At 36.0% G+C, this 22,459-nt stretch overlaps 1 protein-coding gene across 1 annotated transcript in view; it reads left to right on the top strand.

Moving 5' to 3' along the window:
- Positions 1 to 22,459, top strand: part of LanB2 (laminin subunit gamma-1) — a 488,424-nt gene that overhangs the window by 233,064 nt on the left and 232,901 nt on the right. The window contains exons 5-6 of the mRNA XM_081764904.1: positions 9,788 to 9,918; positions 20,749 to 20,927. Coding sequence (XP_081621030.1) covers positions 9,788 to 9,918; positions 20,749 to 20,927 — 310 coding nt within the window. The remainder of the gene's footprint in view (positions 1 to 9,787; positions 9,919 to 20,748; positions 20,928 to 22,459) is intronic.

Below are 22,459 nucleotides of genomic sequence, written 5' to 3'. Positions count from 1 at the left end.
ATATCTGGAACAAATATAAAATGGCGGACACCATGCCGGTTGTGTGTGGTTGCATAATCGCCAGGTATGGATGCCGGACAACAGTGATGTTCTGAGTATTAAGTATAGCGAATTTGTACTCAAATGCTCTAGAAAGACATCTGCAGTGTCGGTAGAGCATAACAGTGAAGCAGGGTGATTCAAATGTGTGGAAACACTTTACGAAAAATCCCCAGAATGCACTCATACTCAGTAAACGTGAGTTCAAATCGTCGGAAATGTAAGGATTAGCGTCAAGAACATGAAAGCCATTGCCAATTCATCAATAATATTCCCTCAAACTGATGCAATGTGATGTGCACGGTTGCATACCAATAAGGATGCGATAACTGAAGCCAAGTTACTTTACATATATATGATTGTTATTAGTAAGAAGATAAATAAGAAAATAATCAGGCAGTATATTATAAGGAAAGAACATTAATGATCATAACGAAGGATTAGGTATAGAATGCACGATACGTATGATATAGTAATGGGCGTGAATGATGTGGCGAGATGCATACACAGGACAACACGTGGGTGATATTAGTTAGACAAATGAGCTTATCTTTAGCCTAGAGGCTGCTCTATTCAATGATGAAAATGAATGAGTCCCATGTTAGTAAATAATGGTAATCACTGTGCTGGAAATGATGGGTGAATGAGAGGAAGATGTTCATGAATGACGTAATCGGCGATGATAAGTAAAGAGGGATCTAACGGTGGTAGATTATAGGAGCGAAAGTGGAGAATGATAGTAACGGTGAGGTGTTGGGTGAAGTGCTAAATAACGCATTGTATCCTGAAGTAAAGGATGTCGGTTTTCGAAACGTCTGGTGATATATGTTAGCCGAAGTTTTCCAAGAAAGTATTGTAAGGTCGGAAAGGTAATTTGGCGGAGTGTGCAATTAAAACAGTTATCGTGGAATATGAAAAGAACACGAGAAGCTGACTTCCAATACGAGGCCGAAACGTGTAAGTAGCCAGTAATGAAATTTAATGCATAAATGATATATTTACTCTTAAAACAATTCTAAGCGATATAGCCCAAGGCTTATCCTATGTCTGGCGTGTTATTTCAAATCATTTTGCTAATATGATAATCTTTGTAAGTCAAACAAAATATCTATTATTATTTTAAACTCTGTTAAACTAACCTTTGTGACACACAGAGTTTGACCCTGGTTTAGCAGATACACAGTAGTGACCAACAGATTCCCTTTTGTTGTATGTATACCTTATGTAAATAAACTATCATCAACATTATATATTTTCTCTCTTATTCCATTTTGCAATTGTTAAATAAGATTAACAAAAGGTTGTAAGAACTAATAGCGTTATATTAACAAAGGTTCACCAAGTAGTTTATAAAATAATATCGTCCTTATTTGTAATGGAATTGCAGGGGCTTATCGCCCAGCCTTGTTAGGAAGAAGAAGCATATACAGTTTATTGCATTGCAGATAGCATACCCTACAGGGAAATAAAATCATAGGTCACACTCTATCACTGTACTACCAAACCAAACTAGTAATATTCCAAGACAAGAACCATTGTCTTGTTCTAAAAATAACACTAGACTAGTAAGTGATAACACAATACGTGTACAGAAACCAATACATAGTCATTCAGGGTATAGCCAGCAAGTTTTTCTAGAGGGCCTTCATTTTTACAAACTAAAAACAAATCAAAAGTTTCTATCAAGATTATGAAAGAATTAATAACACATAGATACATATGTATTTCAGAAGTACATATTATTATTATTATTATTATTATTATTATTATTATTGTTATTAATATTTAGTAGTAGTAGTAGTAGTAGTAGTATAGTAGTAGTAGTAGAAGTAGTATATTTCATATATGCTACATTTCTGAGACTTGAGTCTTGATAGTACGTGAAGTTTAAATCAAAGGTTATGTTACGGACGGCAAATGATGGCTTAACACCAAAAACATATTCTGGCCGGGACCGGAGGTTAGTCTGTTTTATGTTTATTAAACGTGTTTAATAATTACAGCAAATGAAATATGTTTATAATAGAATGTGAAAGAATACAGTTTTAAAAGAATTAAACTACGTCAACATGTTAAAATAATTAAAAGAACCTAATTAATCAGCCACTTTGTACTCTCGTTTGCTTAACTGGATGAACCGAGGCCTAAAGGAAAAAGAGTTTTCTGCAAATCTCATAAGCAGTGGGATATTTTAATATTATAGAAACTGACCCTCCTTTCGCTTAGAAGTGTAATTTTCAAGACGCTGAAACATATAGTATTTTATTACTTTTAGTTAAAAGTTCAAATGCCGAGTTTCACGCATCTAGCTTAAACAAATCCTTCCTTAATTTATTTACATATTTTCTGAGTAAGTAATGGGGAAATCGAACATAAAAAAATGTGCTCCCTTTGCTCTTTCCCTTTTATGTGTTCAATTTTTAATTTTCAATTTTCAGTTTTTTTTTTAATAGGAAAGCTTATATGCCAAGTTTTATTTTACTAGCTTTAGAAACTTGCGAGATACACTACCCTTTAAAAAAATCTTACCCCACCTTTTTTACGATACTTATTTCCAAAAATTCTTTCTTATGTACTGCTTTTATAAGAAAATTATATTTTATAACTAAAATTTATCGACTCTACTTGTAGTAGTTTGCCCAAAAATCACTCATCTTTACTCTTTTATATAAGAGTACAGAAGATAAATACAGTCAAACAAATGGACTTCCATGAACAGTTTCCGATTTCTTATAACTAACTTATTCGTACATTTCCCACAAGCTGTGGTTTTAAATTTACGCTCTGTCAAGGTCCAGGTTTCAAAAAGGAAGTAACTGGAAATACAATAATATTATGTATTTATGTACATGTGTAATATGTATAAATTTATTGTCTTATTGAAGCTTTCGTAATCTGAAAATAAACTTTTGATTTGCTTTTAATATATAAAAATCAAGCTCCCCTAGAAAAAATTGCAGGCTACACTCCTAAATGACTATGTAGTAATTTCTGCAAAAATGGCACAGGACCTAAAATTTAGGTCTAGTGCCTATATTTTTAGGACTTGTGCCGTTTAGAACTTATGAATGTCACCCAATGTATTGCATAATAAATGTTCTTTGTTCAATTTTAAATCTACTGCGTTCTTTATGTATACCGTTGGTATTTAATGTTCACTCGTGAAATGTCTAGTGAGCTTTTGTCTTAATTAAGTAAACTTTGGTGGATTTTTGTCTTACTCTTAATAAAATTCGCTCCACACAGTATATATTGAAATTCTGAATGTTTTCTTGCTTTCAGAAGTCTGGTAAAATATGCTTTTTAAACATTTTTTCAATTTTTTATTTATTTATTTTTGTTTTAGGAATTTGTCTTGGGATTCTCGTATCTCCATTCGAAAGAAACGAATTTCTTAACTAATTATGTAATTAATTCTTAGAATGAAATAAGTTGTATTATGTAATTCACGTATAAGTGCAGAACAGATAGTGATAATAATAATCTTAGTAGTACAAATATAGCTGTTATTGTTGGAATTAGCTACGTTCGTGACATTATTGCCAACTAGTTGCTGCATCGTCGCAATTTCGTGGGGTGGTGGCGAATTTCAGAACTAAAGCAAGTGAATGAAAAAGGCACAAGACCTAAACGGCACAAGTCCTAAAAGGCAGAAGTCCTAAACGCCAGAAGTCCTAAAAATCATATCGCGGCACAAGTCCTAAACGGCAGAAATCCTAAAAATCATACCGTGCCACAAGTTCTAAACTGCAGAAGTACTAAAATTCAGGTCTAGTGCCTATATTTTTAGGAGTTCTGCCGTTTAGGACTTCTGGATGACACCCGACACATCATGCTGCCTCAGTGATGGTTTGGTGGGGAGTGAGCTACTCAAGCACAACCCAGCTGTATTTTTGCGAACAAGGTGTTAAAACATCTGCCAAGGTATACCAGGACACAGTGCTAACACCTATAGTGTAACCACTATCTGCTACCATGTTCCCTGGAGAAAGGTGGACCTTCCAACAGGATTCCGCTCCAGGCCACACAGCGAAACCAACTTAGGACTGGCTGGCGCGGAACGTCCCTCACTTCATTTCTACCACTGATTGGCCTTCTAGCAGCCCGGATCTTAACCCGTTGGACTACAAACTTTGGGCAGTACTTCAGGCAAAGGTCTGCCATAAACGGCATCCATCTGTCGACAGTCAGAAACAATCTTGGCCCGAGCAGTGAACAATTTTCCCATGGACAGTTTTGGGTAAGTTACATGTAAAAATGTAACGCGTTACAAGTTACTTTACTTTTTCCTAAAATGTAACGCGTTACTTGCCCCCAAAAAGTAACTGTTACTTTACTTCGAAAGTAACGCGTTACTTTTAGGTCTGAAACTTAGAATATGTGAACAAATGTTATCACTTCAATTTTCCGTACTACTATTACTATCGCTTTTAGTATTATTATTATTATTATTATTATTATTATTATTATTATTATTATTATTATTATTATTATTATTATTATTATTCCCCTTTCTGAATTGCTTTATGTAAATGCAAGGACACATTTTTACTTGACAGCTATAAGTTATGAATATTTTCATATAAGGTAACATTGGCTAAAATGCCATACTGCGTTACTCGTAGGGATGGGTTAGGGTAACCAGACGTACTGATTTTCGCAGTACAGTACTGTTTTTCAAAGAGCTGTCCTGCGTGTTGCGAAGATGTCTAGGAAATCGAGAAATATCCTTCTTCTTTAAAATGTCCTGCGAAATGTCCAGAGTTAATTTATTTGCAATATCTTAATGTTTCATTCTTTATTCACAATATTTTGAATCAAACACACTCTTTTCCTGAATGATGAACCGCTGTGTTTTTTAACACTCCTCAGAAGACTAGGGATGGAGAACAATCAACAAACCATTTTTTACAATACATCGCTTTTACTGAGAAGGCCTTGTTGAGATATCCGTAAAGTAGGAAAGGTTTCTTATTGAACTTATGACAGTGATGCTAACCAAGTTAAATAGAAGTTCATTTGTGCCGGTCTAAATTTTCTTTCATTTCTTAAAATAATACCACGCTTCGAAATTTATTATTATTATTATTATTATTATTATTATTATTATTATTATTATTATTATTATTATTATTATTATTATTATTATTATTATTATTTAGCCCAACACGAACTTTGACTGTACGTTCATAAAATAAACCAATTTGTTATTCATCAAAGCATTTGGAGTTGTGTTTAATTCCTTTAATAATTTTGTTCAGTGCTTCTTCTTAACAAAAATGTTCATTAACTTAAGGTTAACATTAAATAATGATATGCGTATTGCCGACGCAGTAAGATATCATATACAGTACTATTATACTTGTGTCCTACTTTTCGATTGTTAGAATGTGGTCATCCTACGATGGGCACGAGTGAGTACGAGCGAGTATTCTTTGAAACTCGATTCGACTAAAAACAGACATCTTTGAACGCGATTCGAAAAATTTCCTCCAACTCGACTCGAATTCGGGTCGAGTCGAACCAAATCTGGTTTGTAGTTTCGAGTATTCTCTTCAAGTATCTTGCATAGACAATATAGGTTATCAATGATACTAGTACTACTACTAGTACAACTTTTATTATTATTATTAATAATAATAAATAATAATTATAATTATAATTATAACAACACTGTGTTTAAACATGAAAGAAACGCGGTCTGTGTTTGAATACTAAAAAAACTAGTTGATTGCTAACCTCGGTAGTCGTGAATTCTAGGAGTCAAGGATATTGTTCACGAGCTTGTGAATTTGGGTTGAGGGTTTAGGTTGAGTATTCGGGCTCGAGCCAAACATTGTTAAAAGTTATAGGGCACTGGCCAAATATCTTCAAAACTGTTCGGCCCGGGTTTACAATTGTAAACAACTTGAGCAGCTGGGCTCACAGCTCACTCACTATGGACCCGAACCGAGAAGTGAGCCGAGCCAACAGCTCACCGAACCGTGTCAGCAAGAGCCTTCGGCCCAGATGAGCCGAACCGAGCAGATGGTTCATCCAACCAAGCCAGCTCGAGCCGATGGTTCACCCCGAGCGAGCCGGCTCGAGCCATCGGCTCAGTTATTACTTCCCAACAAAAAAGTCTCTTGTGGTCTCGATATCGAGACGAGAAGACATGCGAGCATGTTTCCTCTAGTGAGCAACATTAAAAGTATTCCATATTACTACTTAGCTTACATTTCTCATGGCTTTCGCTTTCTAGTGGAATCAGGCCATGATTTCAAAACCAGTTAAAACGTAATAATAATAATAATAATAATAATAATAATAATAATAATAATAATAATAATAATAATAATAATAATAATAAATATAAGTATTCCATACATATAGAAATGCTTTTGACCAAGCACACAAGAAATTATATTTTGTCCATTTAGCACTATCATTCTTTTGTCACTCACAATTATTAATATTCATATAGTAAATATCTTATAATTCTTATATTTTAAAATCAATTGACAGGTCTCTGATTGCTTTTATGAGAAATAAATATTTGGTTTTATAGATACTACGCAGTGGGGATGATCGTGCGTTGTTTCGGTCCTGCGCCGTGTCGATCCTGTGCCGTGTCGATCCTGTGCCGTGTCGATCCTGTGCCGTTTCGTTCCTATGCCGTGTCGATCCTGTGCCGTTTCGGTCCTATGCCGTGTCGATCCTGTGCCGTGTCGATCCTATGCCGTGTCGGCTCTATGCCGTTTCGATCGTACGTATTCTATGCATATAACTTGCACAGGCATAGAATCGACAGGAGTTTATAATTTGTAAGAGCAAAGATTAAACAGATAATAAAAATATTATTTTTTTAGGCACATGATTAAAAGTTAAATTATTTCAGAGCAGCGGCGTGAGAGCAAAACGGCACAGGATCGACACGGCATAGGATCGACACGGCATAGGACCGAAACGGCACAGGATCGACACGGCACAGGACCGAAACAGGTTTCTGAGCTGAATTGTCGGTCGTATGCCGTGTCGATCCTGTGCCGTGTCGATCCTGTGCCGCATCCCCCCCCTGTCGTAGTTCCGTGTTCCTTTATAAATAACATTGTATTCATTTCTAAGGTGAGTCTACCCTCCTCATTTATGCCACTTAATTCATGTCTTGCTGCTTGCTCATAATACTATAGTTTGCCACTAGATGGCAGTTAAAGTTGGTACTGTAGAGCGCACTCTCTGGTGGCAGCGTGAAGAATTAAAAGAGAAATTGGCTGCAGGATGCTACGGACTCAACTCAAGTAAACCATTCCAATTACAGAGTCTGTACACCTGCTAGCCTATTTCTTTTTAAATATTTTGTTATTTCATTATGATTATAAATTGTAATTAACGAATCATTTCATAGCACAAAACAACAGTTCTTGAAAACAACAAATTTAAAATGTTGATGGAAGTTTTAATAATAATGAAACTGACATTTAGTGTTATCGTAGCCAGGCCTTCTTAGAGAACATTTTTCCGGGAGGAGGCAGGGGTGGATCCAGAACGGACTTCTGGGGTGGGCGGTGGGTTGTAATATTGTTACTTAGAGCTACTTTTAAGAGCTCCAAACTCTGGGATGGGTTTAATTTATAAATAAAATTAAAAAAAAAAACTTTCCTCTTCTGGGGCGGCGATCGCCCCCCTGGATCTGCCACTGGGAGGAGGCAGGTGTAAATTAAAAATGTGAGAGGGTTGCACGTTGCACTGGGACACTAAAAGATGTGCTCTGTACAAGAGTAACATATTGCAATTCGTCTTAGCTTCGGGGATTGGCAAACTCCATGGCAGAGCAAATGTTAATGTTATTGTAAATGAAATTGTTTTATATACTATCTACAAAATATTATGCTGAGGTGGCTCACAAGGGAAGTTCGGGAGAAACCACTCGCCTGCAGAGAAATTAAGTATGCCATTTGAAGGCTCGATTCATGCTGATTACAAAAAGCTAATAAAATTCCTGTACGGTTGAGAACTGTTCAAGAGATTTAACTTGGAAGTTTATATGAAAAAATATGTAAATGCGCATTTAAACGCGTAAAGTACAATATTATTAGCAACGAATATTAACATATGAATTGAAGTCTATTGGAGGTAACAGAAAAAAAAAAACTTTTGCAATAACTAACGGGTTTGTTAGTTAAAATTTGTCATTATACTGCTCACAATAATGATAGAGATGAACATTGATCACCGTTGTTTTTCTGTTCTATAAAGAAATGATGCAGACAAAAGACTTCCTTCTGGCATGAACAGTTTATATGTGCAATTGCATTGCATTAGTTAAGGGTACAGTTCGGAAAACCAAAGCGAAAATAAAAATCCAGGTGATTCAAAAGGTATAGGCTATATAATTTGTTCGGTAACCTGCCTTGTGGATCACAAACTGAAACAGTCCAATGTATCACAGTGAACGGAACTGATTCATTAGCATGGACACGAATTTTATTTGATTCTTTCATTGGTACACTCATGTCCAAAGTTATTGTCGCATGTCTATAAATATATTGTTGTAGGAATATAATTTGATAACGAATTCGTCCGGTATTTCTTATAATGTTAGTATGCGTATTATCGGCAAAGACATGTATGTGGCAAATTCCATGTCAAAAGAGCAATAAATAAGAACAATAAAACGAAAATACAACTTTCTTGTCCATTTAGCAACATTTAGTTTTACTCATACTAATTTTCGTATTTATAATTCTTTTCCTATGAAATTTACCACAAATATACATTTCCCGATCATACACATAGTATCAGTATTAAAAGTACCCTGCAAAATCATTATCAAATTATATTCTTACAAGAAGACAGTTATACATATGCGACAATCATTTTGGACATGAGTGTACATCATAACGTCTAGATGAAGTTTCATACTATGTATAAATCCGCTGCCATAATCTTTTTTTGGCAAAAACATCAAATGGTTGTGCAGATCGTGTGCAGTTCTTTGGTATATTCTCAACCATTACGTTTTTGCATCCGCCATCCAACTTGGAATGGACAATTTGTCTGTGAATGGACCCCAGCAGTAGCAAGTTCAAACCATCAGGCTTCGCTATGGGAGAGAATACTTCGGTTATATATTTCCGGCACCCTTCTTTCCTCATCATGCATTTAACGTTGAATTTCTCGAAAAATTCTCGACTGTACAGAAATTTTATTAGCTTGTTGTAATCATCATGAATTAATCTTTCAAGTGGCATGCTTAGTTTTCCTGAAGGCGAGTGCTTACTCACGAACTTCCCTTGTCAGTGGTTCCTTTCCTGCACATGGTCTCCGGTTTAATCCACGGTTGAAGAGGCTAGAATTATAACTGTCCTGGATCTTTCTGTGTTCGTGTCCCTGTCGAGTCCGGTAGTTCTGAACAGTTGAAGAAAGTGCCAAGAAGTTCTGTTTAATTAAAAAAATTAGTAGAACGTTCACCTATAGTGCTTGTGGTCAATGGTTCGATTCCAGCAAGTTGTGGTTTATGATGGACGAACATCGTATGTGTGGGTTTTCTCAGGTGTTTCCCTTTCCATTCCACTCTCTTCATTTCACCTTTACATTCATTATCATCATGACCGCCTCCCTTAGCTTTCGGATCATTAACGTAGGACATTAAATTAAATAGAAAAATGTACTAGAAAATGTGGTCGAGATTTGAGGTAACATCCGAATAGACCATAAGAGAAAAATACTTTCTTAAATCTCATTTACCCTTGTTTATTTTTGTTTTCAGGAATGGGTAACAGCTACCGATATTAGGATCACTTTGGATCGTTTGAACACTTTTGGTGATGAAGTGTTTGGTGACGCACAAGTATTGAAGTCATACTTCTATGCAATATCGGACTTCGCAGTAGGAGCAAGGTAGGTTTCAATTTGTAAATAGTACTTCTAGTTATGTATGTACTAGACATACAGAAGGTATCAAAAAATACAAATACTTGTAGTTTGCAACACGTAAGATGTGCGAGGTGGTAACACTGTAGATTTCATTGGTGCAACCTGCGTCCTAAAACCAGCCAGTGAGTACCTTTGTCACAGTGGCGTAACTGAGGGGCCCGCAGGACCTGCAGTGCGGGGAGGCTCTCAAAGTTTGGGAGCCCACCGCGAAGCAAATGCCAAGAACTATAGGCTACAAAAAGTGAACTAAATACGGGATATCCATTTCCGTGAACAACATTATTTACTTTAGAAAAGAAAAATATGCTCTGGGTGAAAATTCATCCATTGTAGCAACATCAGTTTAAAAAATCATCTTAGCACTCGAAGGTTAAGGGAAATAATTTTTGCCTTTTTCGGTGAGTATTAATTTTAATTGTAATTTTATTATATTCCATGGATTTATTAACCATTGTCATCTACAGAGACATAATATAGTGGGAAGTTAATGGGCATGGGAAGGGAACCCAAAAATAATACTTCGGGAGGGCCCGACATTTTTGCGTTACGCTACTGCTCTGTCAAGAGCTCAAATGAACGCCTGTGGTCAGTTCTGGAGCTCATACTACGGAGTAGGTATCTTTCTCCATCCTGACTGACAGAACTGAGTGCTGTACGGGTAAGGAATGGTGCAATATTCCTCTGGAAAAAGGGGCACACCTTCGCAGGGATCCACGGGGTCTAGACCCTCCCCCAAATTAACTTTGTAATTCGGTATACATTTGTATACTTTCTTCACAAAAATATACTTGATTAGCAGATAAATGATTGATAGCCTGAAGATTTGATCTTTCACTTCATCTCTACCCTTCCTTTTCTTATAAAACAACCTAGTTCTATACTTTCTCTGAAAATATAGGTGGGGCAGTACGTAACAGTTACTTAACCGTGTTTTCGGGTGCGAAATAACACCTGTTCAATACTACATGGATATAGTATGTTATAATATTGCACCTCCCCCCCCCAAAAAAAAAAAAAAACTTTTGGTCCCTTCCAACAAAAATTTCTGGTTGCGCACCTGTCTGAAACCATTCATGATTTCTGCGCCTCAATTCCACGACAAATCAGAGTTGTTCTTCAGGCTAAGGTGGTCGTATGCCATATTAACATGTCTTTCTGTTTCGCCGATTCCTGTCTCGCCGAATGTCTTTGGCTACTAAATTATCGCACACCTGGGGAGGCGGCCACGTTCGACGAATCAGGAATTCCTGTTTGTCCGAAAACTAGTTAAAGGGAAGTTATATTCAGAAAATGATTTTTCTCAGCAGTTTATTTTTTTTTATTTTATTTTATTTTATTTTTTTTTTTTTTAGCTTGATTTGTGTGGTATCGCCAATTTTCATTGAGGATTAGGCTGATTATGGAACAAAACACTGCACGTAGTGTTAAGTGCAAAAAATATGTCTTTTTTTCTTTTCTACAAAATTTTTAAATGAAAGGTAATAACTTTTGATTCATTGTTATCCCTCATTAACTGTATTTAAGACTGCGAGAGACAAAAGAAATCAATAATAGCTTTATTATTCGATAGGCTATATTTTTGGTACTTCCTTAATAAGATAAGAGAATTGTGTGATTAAAAAGAAAATCGTATGATTACCGAACACGTGAATTGAGCTTTCAAGGTTCTGCATAATCCATTATCTAATTTCAAACGTTGCCAATATGCATAAAAATGATTTGGCAATTCAATCTAATAATTATCCACACAAAATAATTAAAAAAAAAAAAAAAACGGTCTATGCATAATCTTAAACAGTTATATCAGGCAAATAAAATCAGGTGCGAGTTATGAGAAAAAGCCTTCATCATTACAATAGTCGAAAGATTGATATCTGAATGGAAAATACTTGTAGTTATTATATGTAACTTGTGATATTTAAATTACTAAACAAAATCAAACTCCAAGTATAAGAATACGTCATAAGATTGTCGACTGTGTCTTCTAAACTAAAAACAAAAAGTGTTCTTCATCTGGGACCACACTAACTAGGTAGTCTATATGTAAATAAAAATTATCAAATAAAATAAAATTTAACAAAATCATGTGTGCAAACTAAGCTAAGAAAAATAAAATAGGGACTTAGAGATTATTTTCCAAAATGGTGATTGCGAGAACGTGAATTTCGTAGACTTTCCACGAAGGAAGAACATTGTCGTAGCTTTTCCCCTAAAAGCAGGGGTGCCCACAAGGGGGGGCTATAACGCAAACTGCGTCATTGAAATATTGGGGGGGGGTAAAAATCTATATAAATATGCTTGAGGGTGTGTAAAAATTAATCGAAAATATTATTTTTCATGGAAGAACACCTACGGATAGACAATTGAGGGGGGTGCGTCATGGACATGAAGGGGGGTGGGCACCACTGCTAAAAGAACTGGTTTTTACTCAGAGGCATAAAATTAATCACAGGACAATGAAGTGGATACTTTTTCTAATACATTTACTCCTCATTGTAGTGGCGTAGCCAGAAAAAAAATATAATTATAATTGATAATATTTAATTTACTCTTGTTTCTAATAGCAACTTAATACAATAAAAATATATAACAAATCTTTTTCCCCAGGTAACTAAGACGTAAACTCAAATATAAGAATCATTTATAGAAAAGTGGAAGGGCAGTTACTAGGGTGCATGGTAGACACACATGAGAGATATAAACAAATGCTTGTTTGTGATTAGCCAAAACTGGTAAATGTAAACAAATCCTTATCTCTGATTAGTCGAACACCTGTCTACGATATTTATATAATAAATTTGGCCTCATGATTTTCGGGAAATGACCACGAGTAGAAAATCATTTCGAGCAGAAAAACACGATGAGGAAACTCCAAGTTGCGTGAAAATCATGCAAAGGAAATAGATTGTATGTGATTTAAAAAAACTAGACTTTATGTAATTCTCCAAAATATGCAATATGAAACATTAACAGAAAGTGTCAAATTAAGTTGACAGCTAAGAAACCGATTTTCATGGAATGCCATGCAAACCGTTGAGCGATATGTTGAGATAGGCTTCAGACGGTGCAAAATAGTCTGTCAGAACTACCGATCATGCAGCTTTAGACTCGTTCTCTCGAAAGCTGATGCTGTCACGTTATCTCTTTCACTGGTCTACACTTTGCCAAGTTCCGTAAAGGGAACTTTTCTCAAACCGTTGATGTAATAACATCAAATCATTTGAAAAACGTACTGCGGATGTGTAAACAGTCACTTCACGCAAATAATCAGATGCGGCTTCGAAATGAAACCTTGCTCGCTAGAGTAGTCAATAGGCGTGGCATATAAATCGAAAGAAAAACAGTTCTACTGCCATGAACACATTACACGTATGTGTGAATAAAACTGATTTGTAAACTAACAAAATGAAACTTTAAAATAAAAGGTGTGGTTTCCAAAAAGGAACCTTGTCCGTTACGGTAGTCAAGAAATCTTACAATATAAACCGAAAGACACAAAGTTCTATAATTATGAACAAGTTGTATGTAAATAAGTGATTTTTAAATTGATAAATACAATCAAAATTAAGACATTAAAATAAATGTGCGTATATGCAGAGTAAATTGAGGAAAGTAGAATTATTTATGATCACACTTACTAATCATCTAATCCTCTAAATGAACGCAGTGTGCCACAACAGCAACATAGTGTTTAAGTCAGTGTGACCACTACGAAGTCTAGTCTTGAGTACTTTAAGGCGTTAATTTATACGATTCCGTTTCATCTTTTGTGGCTTAGAATAATATACAACTTCCAACATAGAAGTTAATGTTTAGTTTTCTGCTTGTTTCTTTTGCATCAAGGTAATAAACCTGAATATATTTGGATGATTAGTAATTGACTTTCTCATCTTCGAATGCTATGCTTCTAAATTATTATTTGCACATTTAATTTAGAAGTTTCTTGTAAAGGGGAAAAAAAATATTCTGTACCTAACAACATCTAAGTGGAGTCTGACGCTCGACGACGATACGCGTGGCTTTCTATGAAAGTTGGCAATATTGCACAAATTAATCTTAAGAATATGAAGACTTAAATGGGAAAAATTCCTTTCTACATGCAAATTCCCTTGTAACTAGTTTACGGCCAAATAGGATTCGGCGAAACAGGAATTCCGATAATTTCGTAGTTTAAGGTATTCGGTGAAACAGGAATTGGTGAAACAGGCAGAAACCCATATTAGAAAGGTAACTTGTATTTTCTGAAGGTGTTTACTTCTTTTTATAACTATGTGTATTTACAGATAATTCAGATAATGAGATTGATTTATTTTAATTCAGTTCTACAGACAGGATTTATCTATTGAATATAATACATACTGCATATATATATATATATATATATATATATATATATATATATATATATATATATATATATATATATATATATATTAGTGGTGGGCACAAAAACCGTTTTTTGAAAATTTTCAAAAAACCGGTTTCGGTTTTCTTCAAAACCGGTTTCGGTTTTCTTCAAAACCGGTTCGGTTTTCTCCAAAACCGGTTTCGGTTTTTCACCAGATCCGGTTTCGATTTTCTTCAAAACCGATTCCGTTTTTTTTAATTGTTCTATTTCTGACCAGAATGGTGTTTCGTTGTTCTCCGGAAACCGAATCCATTTCCACAGAAATAGTCTTAATGTGTTTTCGAAAAGTTATATATATATATATATATATATATATATATATATATATATATATATATATATATATATATATACCCACACGAAACTTGAACCTGATTACATCTACAAGTAAGTCAATTGAACAATGGGAAGTGATGGAAAACTGATGACATGATTTGGCTCGATTAGACTGAATATTATTAAAGGAGTATTATACATAAATATACAACATTCGAAACAGAAAAAAGCCTGAATTTTGTTTTAAAACGAACTCGAAGTCATTGCTTTTATTTTTGAATTGTACTGCACTGAACTCCTTGAAATGAGTTGAAACTATGAACTGTAAAAGTTACGCCGATATTTATCCTTTAACTTTGTGAAATAATTATATTTTACAGAAATATATAAACATGATCTTTTAATATATCTTAAAATCCCATACTATGTTGTAAGTTTGAACATACGTATACATGAGAGACAATTTTTCAATAAAAACCACGTAAAAGTTATTAAATTACGAAAAACATAGAGTATAGCTTCTTTAGGACATTCTGTCCATCCCCACAGTTTGAGGTTAAAATCTGCCCCTCCTAAGAATAAAAGAATGAATTAACCGTCCTCCCATTTTTTTTAAATATATGATTTACGATATTTTTTAATGTTGCAGGTGCATTTTTTAAAGGGTCCTGAACAATTCCTACTGATGAAGTTAAAATTAGGGATGGGCAAAACCGGTTTTTATAAAAACCGAAAACCGGTTTCTATAAAAACCGAAAACCGGTTTCTATAAAAACCGAAACCCGAAAACCGACATTTCGGTTTTCTCCAAAACCGGTTCGGTTTTTCACCGAAACTGGTTTCGGTGAAAACACATAAGACTATTTCTGTGGAAATTGATTCGGTTTCCGGAGAACAAAGAAACGCCATTCTGGTCAGAAATAGAACAAATTTTGAAAAAAAAACGGAATCGGTTTTGAAGAAAATCGAAACCGGATCTGGTGAAAAACCGAACCGGTTTTGGAGAAAACCGATAACCGGTTTTGAAGAAAACCGATAACCGGTTTTGAAGAAAACCGAAACCGGTTTTTGAAAATTTTCAAAAACCGGTTTCGGTTTTCTAAAAACCGAAAAACCGGTTTTTGTGCCCACCACTAGTTAAAATCAACATAGATTAAAGTAGTAGTAGTTTTACATCTCTCAATTTTTTTAAAGTTCTATGATAACATTTGTAAACCTCATTCACTTTTGATACAATATTGTATATACACGTATTTTCTTTGACTCCTTTTCGTAATTGAGAGCTCCTTCGTGGCTCAGTGGTTAGCATACGCGTCTTTGGCGTTGGAAACCCGGGTTCGATTCCAGGCGGAAGCTCATGTGATTCGGATTCCACGTTAAACAGTATGTCCCGTCTCATATAGCGTCGCTGCTGAAAGGAACGTTTAACTCAAAATACACTCGACTCAACCTTTTGTAATCGGCAGCACTTGAGTTTAAAATTGATAAATAATAGGCGGTGAATTTATCCCTCTAATGCGGGATAGATTACTCTCTCCCCAATCTATTAAAAAATAGGATCCACAATATCTTTTGTAAAAAATGTGATATTTTCATAGAATATATCGTATACAGAGATCTCACAATCATTCCCGCTATTAATTGCGAACGAGATATGTCCATCCGGGACTTTTATGTATATTCAATTTTCATACTAAAATGTATGTTTATTGAGGTTTTAACATAATCGGTACTGCTTGAAGTCAGTCAAATATGATAACTCATTCCTCCACCCTTAGTTTTAAAAGTACATTTTATAATAACTTTCCTTAAAAAAATATTTTGGTCAAATATGTTTTTTTTTTTTCCTCCTAAGGATATCCAATCGTGTCAGTTGCTTGGAGGGACTGGAATGATAGCTCAGTGGTAGAGTGCTTACCTCTGGTACGTGGGATCTCGGCCAAGTAAGATTATGGTGGACAACATCGTGTCCAGTGGCGTAGCAGCTGCCCCCGCAACCCCCGCAGTGCGGGGGGGGCCCGATGTATAGGGGCCCCGAAGTCTTGCGATGAATAAAGTTTTAAAGAAGTAGAACTTCCACCTTACTTGTGTCGGCTTTACAAGTGGGGCCCCTTCTCTATACTTTGCGGGGGGGCCCGCAAAAGTGTGCTACGCCACTGATCGTGTCCGTTGTTTTTTTCGGGGTTCTCCCGTTTCCTCTCATTTTTTCGTTCCACCAATTCCTTCACCATCGTTCACTTGCCTTAATCACTGTCTTCCTTAGCCTAAAGAGCATAATCGCGGGGCGTTAAATTGAAAGATTTCATTTCAATTGCGTGGAGTTGAAATAGGCTAATAACATGGGAGTTCATTCTTCCCAATATTATATAATATATTTTCAGCGAAAATGTACTAAAAATACTCATTTTTTAAATATAGAACAGTATAGTTTCGTTGGAGATTAACAGAGGTGAGGGTTCGCTAAAATGTTTGTGAGGTGTTTGAATTTAGTGACAGCGTTTTAGCTCAATCCAATTCTATATGAAAGACACAGAAGGGAGAACGCGAAATATTGTGTCATAGTACCACGTAGAAGCATTTGCTACATTGTGCGAAGCCGCATTCCGAACAAATTGGAGGTCTGGGAGCGAAATCCCACCTAAGCGAAGGCTACTATAATATACTTTTATTGTTGTTGTAAGCATAACTATAATTATACATGTTTCTAAATGCTGCTTTTAAGAAATTACCTAATAGAGCCAATTTCCAACCCCTGTTCCTAATCTGGTCTAATTCGTTTTTTTTTTCTTTACATACTCAATTATACCACTGCAAAAGCGGAACATTCGGACAAAATGCCCTATACGGTGCTCATGGCCCCGGGTTCGATTCCTGGTAAGGGTACATTTTAACGAAAAAGGTGGTTCGAATTCCACTATGATCAGTAAGTGCACGTCTTCTTTAGCCGCCATGCCATTACCGTGGAACGTTAAACTCAAGCAACAAATCAAAATACCCTATGTAGAGGTCTATACTTTTGTAATAATGTCCTATGCTTGTCTTCTTGCTCTCTCCTGTTTAATTGGAAAATTCCTGGATGTACCAGAAATTGAATTCCTAACACATTCATCTTTAAATACATCAATTGAGTACAGTTGGGAGCTTTTCTTGAGAAATGAACAATTCCATGGGTGTCAAAGTTTATCAGTCAGTGACTCCCCAACTCTTCGTGAATCCTGGGTTCTATACCAGTTTTCTTCACTTTTGATACATCAGAAGATTTTGGTACGATTTATATAGCCGCAATCTTAACGCGCACTTAAGAAAATGCCAACAATGTTGACTAACTGAAAGCATGGTGAAAAACGAAACGTTACGGAAATTCAACATCTTGCCCTCAGGAAATGTCATTCGCATAGCGCCAGAGATCAAAGATAATGTCCCTCTCAAAGAGGCACTGAAAAAAATGTCATTGATACGGATCGACGACCGGAACATATCCTCGCATTCTATTGGATAATGAAATTGACAGATGTATGTCAAGCTTCATGTTTTCTTGCGATCACTTTAGTGAAACAAAGGGAAGCTATATTTATATACACAGAGGAGAAATGGGACAGGCTTCGTGGCAGATAACAGATGACAGGATAAATACCATCTTCAATATAGCAATTTCTTTTGTGTAAGTACTGTCCAATACAGCGCATCTGATAAATCGCGGTGACTAAGTGTGAAGTAGAAATAAATCATGATACCGCCACGCTTCCGAAACGGAAGTGAGTATTTAATTTAGATCTAGAGAAAGAATATAATTTCATTTAAAAAACTTACAAATTCGGGTCATAAAATATAATCTGGGAATCAAGTTTACACCCCCCTCCAGTCCCGGATTCATGTGTCCCATTTTTCCAAATTGAAATTCTGGTCACTTTGAGGCTATGATCATCTTCCAGGAAGCGAACCGCCCCCTCCAAATGATTCTTCTGGATCCGCTAGTGTTGTGAGGCTGTGCTGAGTTATGCTCCAAAAACGCCAGAGAAAGGCAGGAAATGAAAAATGTATGCAGGTAACCTGATACCTACGGGAGGGGAACACGTGACCAAAAACAGCACTAGTGTTACATACATAACCAGTGTTACCATCCTAACACAAACTTATAGTTTTTCAAATAGAACTTATACCATTTATAACATTAAAACAATTGGCATAAAATGTGAAAGAAAATAAGCAAAAGGTGAAATATCAGTGTTACAAAACAAGGGAGATACGAAGCTGTAAAGTTGAGAAATTATGGGTCCGTACAGAGAAACGAACAAATGTACTACAACAACAAGACAGGAACAAATGTATAGTAGGAAGCTCAGCATCCAGAGCATCCAGTGACTAACGGGCTTGATATGTCATATTGAGTGTGCAACAAGGACGAGAAATGTATGTATTTTGACATACTGTCTATGGCTTTTCCGTTGTATGTATTGGTGTATTATGTTGAAATATTTTGCACCTATTTATTACTGGTAACTTGAATACAGTGTGTTTTATCTTCGTCGTTGTCTCACATGCTAACGTTTCCTATACTTTCAACTGACACCTGTCATAAGTCATTTCACACCTATCATAATCGATTCTCATTCCACCAATTCTTCCATCACCGTTCACTTGCTTTAATAATCGTCTCCTTAAGCCTAAAGGACATAAAAGTGGGACGTTAAACCTAATATTTATTTATTTATTTATTTATTTTTTACACTATCTACAGCTTTACTCTATTCCCACTGTACAGTTCAATGCTACAGATACATTTTAAAATATTATGCTGCCTCTCGGAAGTCATGGTAAAAACTCTTATTTCTAAGTAACTACTGTCAATAAACTAAATAAACCACTTTCCTTACATTTGTTTATTTTCTCCATTACACCGAGGCAATTTTTAATAGAGATTAACAATGTAGAAAATTTTGTTGAAGTCAGTCATTTCTCTCTATTAAAAGCATCAAACCAATTCTTACCTGATGGGACAGAGACAGAAAACCCAGTTATGATTGCCCTTTGGCGAGAGTGAATCTAAGACCTGATTGCGAAGCGAGTGTTAAACGTGTCGAAAATGGCCTGAAACAAGGAGATGCGTTGTCGCCATTATTATTTAACTTCGTTTTGGAATACGCTATAAGGAAAATCAAAGATAGCAACCAGGGCTTACAGTTGAACGGTATTCACCAGGTTATGGCATATGCTGATGATGTAAATTTAATAGGAGATGATAGGAGAACAATAGAAAGAAATGCAGAGATCTTATTAAACGCTTGCAGGGACATGGGTTTAGAAGTAAATGCAGAGAAAACTAAATACATGGAAGTGCGTTGGGAACGGAATAGAGCATATTATGGATGCGTTAAAATACTAAATAATACTTTTGATAAAGTGGATACTTTCAAATATCTAGGATCAATATTAACAGAGGAAAATCATATTCACGGAGAAATTAAATGTCGACTAAAAGCAGGGAATTCGTGTTACTATTCGGTTCAAAATCTCTTGTCGTCGCGAATTCTGTCGAGGAGTTTGAAGCTTAAAATATACAAAACGATAATCATGCCTGTTGTTCTGTATGGCTGCGAAACATGGTCACTTACTCTGACGGAAGAACATAGACTGAAAGTATTTGAGAACAAGATCCTAAGACGAATATTCGGATCCAAGAGGAACGGGAATGGGGAATGGCGGAAACTTCATAACGAGGAACTACATAATTTATATGGTTTACCCAACATTGTTAGGGTCGTTAAGTCTAGGAGGCTTAGATGGGCGGGTCATGTAGCTAGAGTGGAAGAAAGTAGAGACGCTTTCAAGGTCTTGACTGGAAGACCAATCGGAAAACGACCATTAGGAAGACCTAGGCGCAGATGGGAGGACAATATTAAGATGGATCTCGCAGAGATTGGAATACAGAGTAGAAACTGGATGCAGTTAGCTAAGGATAGAAGTCAATGGAGAACTTTTGTGAACGCGGCATTGAACCTCCGGGTTCCATAGGCCATAGAGTTAGTTAGTTAGTTATACAAGAAAGAAAAGTAGTTGAATTTTCTGTTTATAGCGTAATGGTATTCATCAGTAATCTTACATATTTTCAGGTGTAAGTGCAACGGGCATGCATCAGAATGTGTAACAAGCACTGGATTAGATGGTACAATTCATCGAGTTTGTCGATGTGAACACAACACTGCAGGACCTGATTGTAATGAGTGTCTTCCATTTTACAACGATGCACCATGGGGTAGAGCAACACAGAACAACGCTCATGAGTGCATTGGTAAGTACAATTGAATTTTAATATTTTATTTATTTGCGAACTTCAGTGGATTTTTTAAATAGTGGATTGTCTTGAGATAAAGTCTCTTTTGAGCATTCTGTGTTCATATATGAATATAAATCATGATACACTTATGGTGGAGTTCTACCTCTTGTTCTTCCTACGAAGGACAGAAACCGGAAACAGATTCACAGGAGCTGCCAGTTTTAGTAACTTCTTTTAAAAAATCATTAATATTTAAAAAGAGACGTTGTGATGTAAAAAACAAAATATTGAATTGGAATTAGTATCTCATTCAGCACTGTAGCTATATTAGACGTAGACCTATAACTTAATATGCATCCAAATCGCACAAGCTCCAACCGGATCTTGGGGTCGCGGTGGCTCAGTGGTAGAGCGTTCACGTCTGGTGTTTGGGGTCCCGGGTTCGATCCCAGCCCCCGCCAAGTGAACTTTGTGGTGGACAAACACCGTATGCGTGGGTTTTCTCGGGGTTCTTCCGTTTCTCCCACTTTCTTCATTCCACCATTTCCTTCATTTCTCATAATCACCGTCTCCTTTAGCCTAACCGGCATAAGCGTGGGACGTAAAACTCAAAGATTTCATTTCATTTTTTTTTCAACCGGATCTTCTGTGACGAAGACTCATACGCCAACCAATGTTAAAAATGTAGTGTAACAAGAGAACTTTTCTTGCTGGGAGTTAAGAGGTCTGGGTAACTTTTTTTCGAATTTGATTCCTCCCGATCCAATCCACACAAGGATTTATTGATCTGGATCGAATTCTTTAATTCTACTTTATTGAATAATTTCGAGTTCCTGTAGGGTTCTTCTCTTTAATACCTCCAGACAAGATTCGCTCCTTTGGATTGAATCTCTGTTTGATTATGCTAAATTGAAACGATACCAATTCCCATGCGTGTGTTTCTAATTAGATTCCTTTCTTCACGCAAAGTAGCTATTGTAGTCGTATCTGTTCCACCGGTAGAAAAATTATTGGGAAGTGAGGCAGGGAATTTCCCTTCTCTGTCTTGGAATTTTCACCCATGTTAAAAGACTTTCCGATTCCATCCACTGCAATCCATCAAGTGAGTAAATCTACCTGTCTGTTGGTCGGTTCCTTCAATTATGATTCAGGAAACGGAATCGTCAATTTCGCAGAGACAATAGGCTTTTGATTCTATTGAAGTCAATCCGATTCCTTTCAAAGATTTGATCCTTTCATTTCACTCAAGAATTCAGTCTTTCGGATCGAATTGTTTCGGAATTATCCATCACTACTGTATATCGAATGTATTACTTTCATTAAAATATACATTGATTGCCGAGGATAAAGTAATTGTCATATATGGTAGAGCGAGGAAACCATAGATACATACTAAAGGGATATCTACCATACTATAGATCAGGGATGCAAATAATCACTCGCCCGGGGCGAGTGGTTCATCGGTGCGGGCGAGTTTTTAATATCACTATTATTTATTTCAAACTGTAAAGACTGGGATGTAGGCTAGTAGCTTTTTTCTTGGGCTA

This window comes from Thermobia domestica, chromosome 7 (assembly GCF_964235325.1).
Source record: "Thermobia domestica chromosome 7, izTheDome1.hap1.1, whole genome shotgun sequence".
Classification (NCBI taxonomy): domain Eukaryota; kingdom Metazoa; phylum Arthropoda; class Insecta; order Zygentoma; family Lepismatidae; genus Thermobia; species Thermobia domestica.
This window is presented reverse-complemented; position numbering and strand designations above follow the sequence as displayed.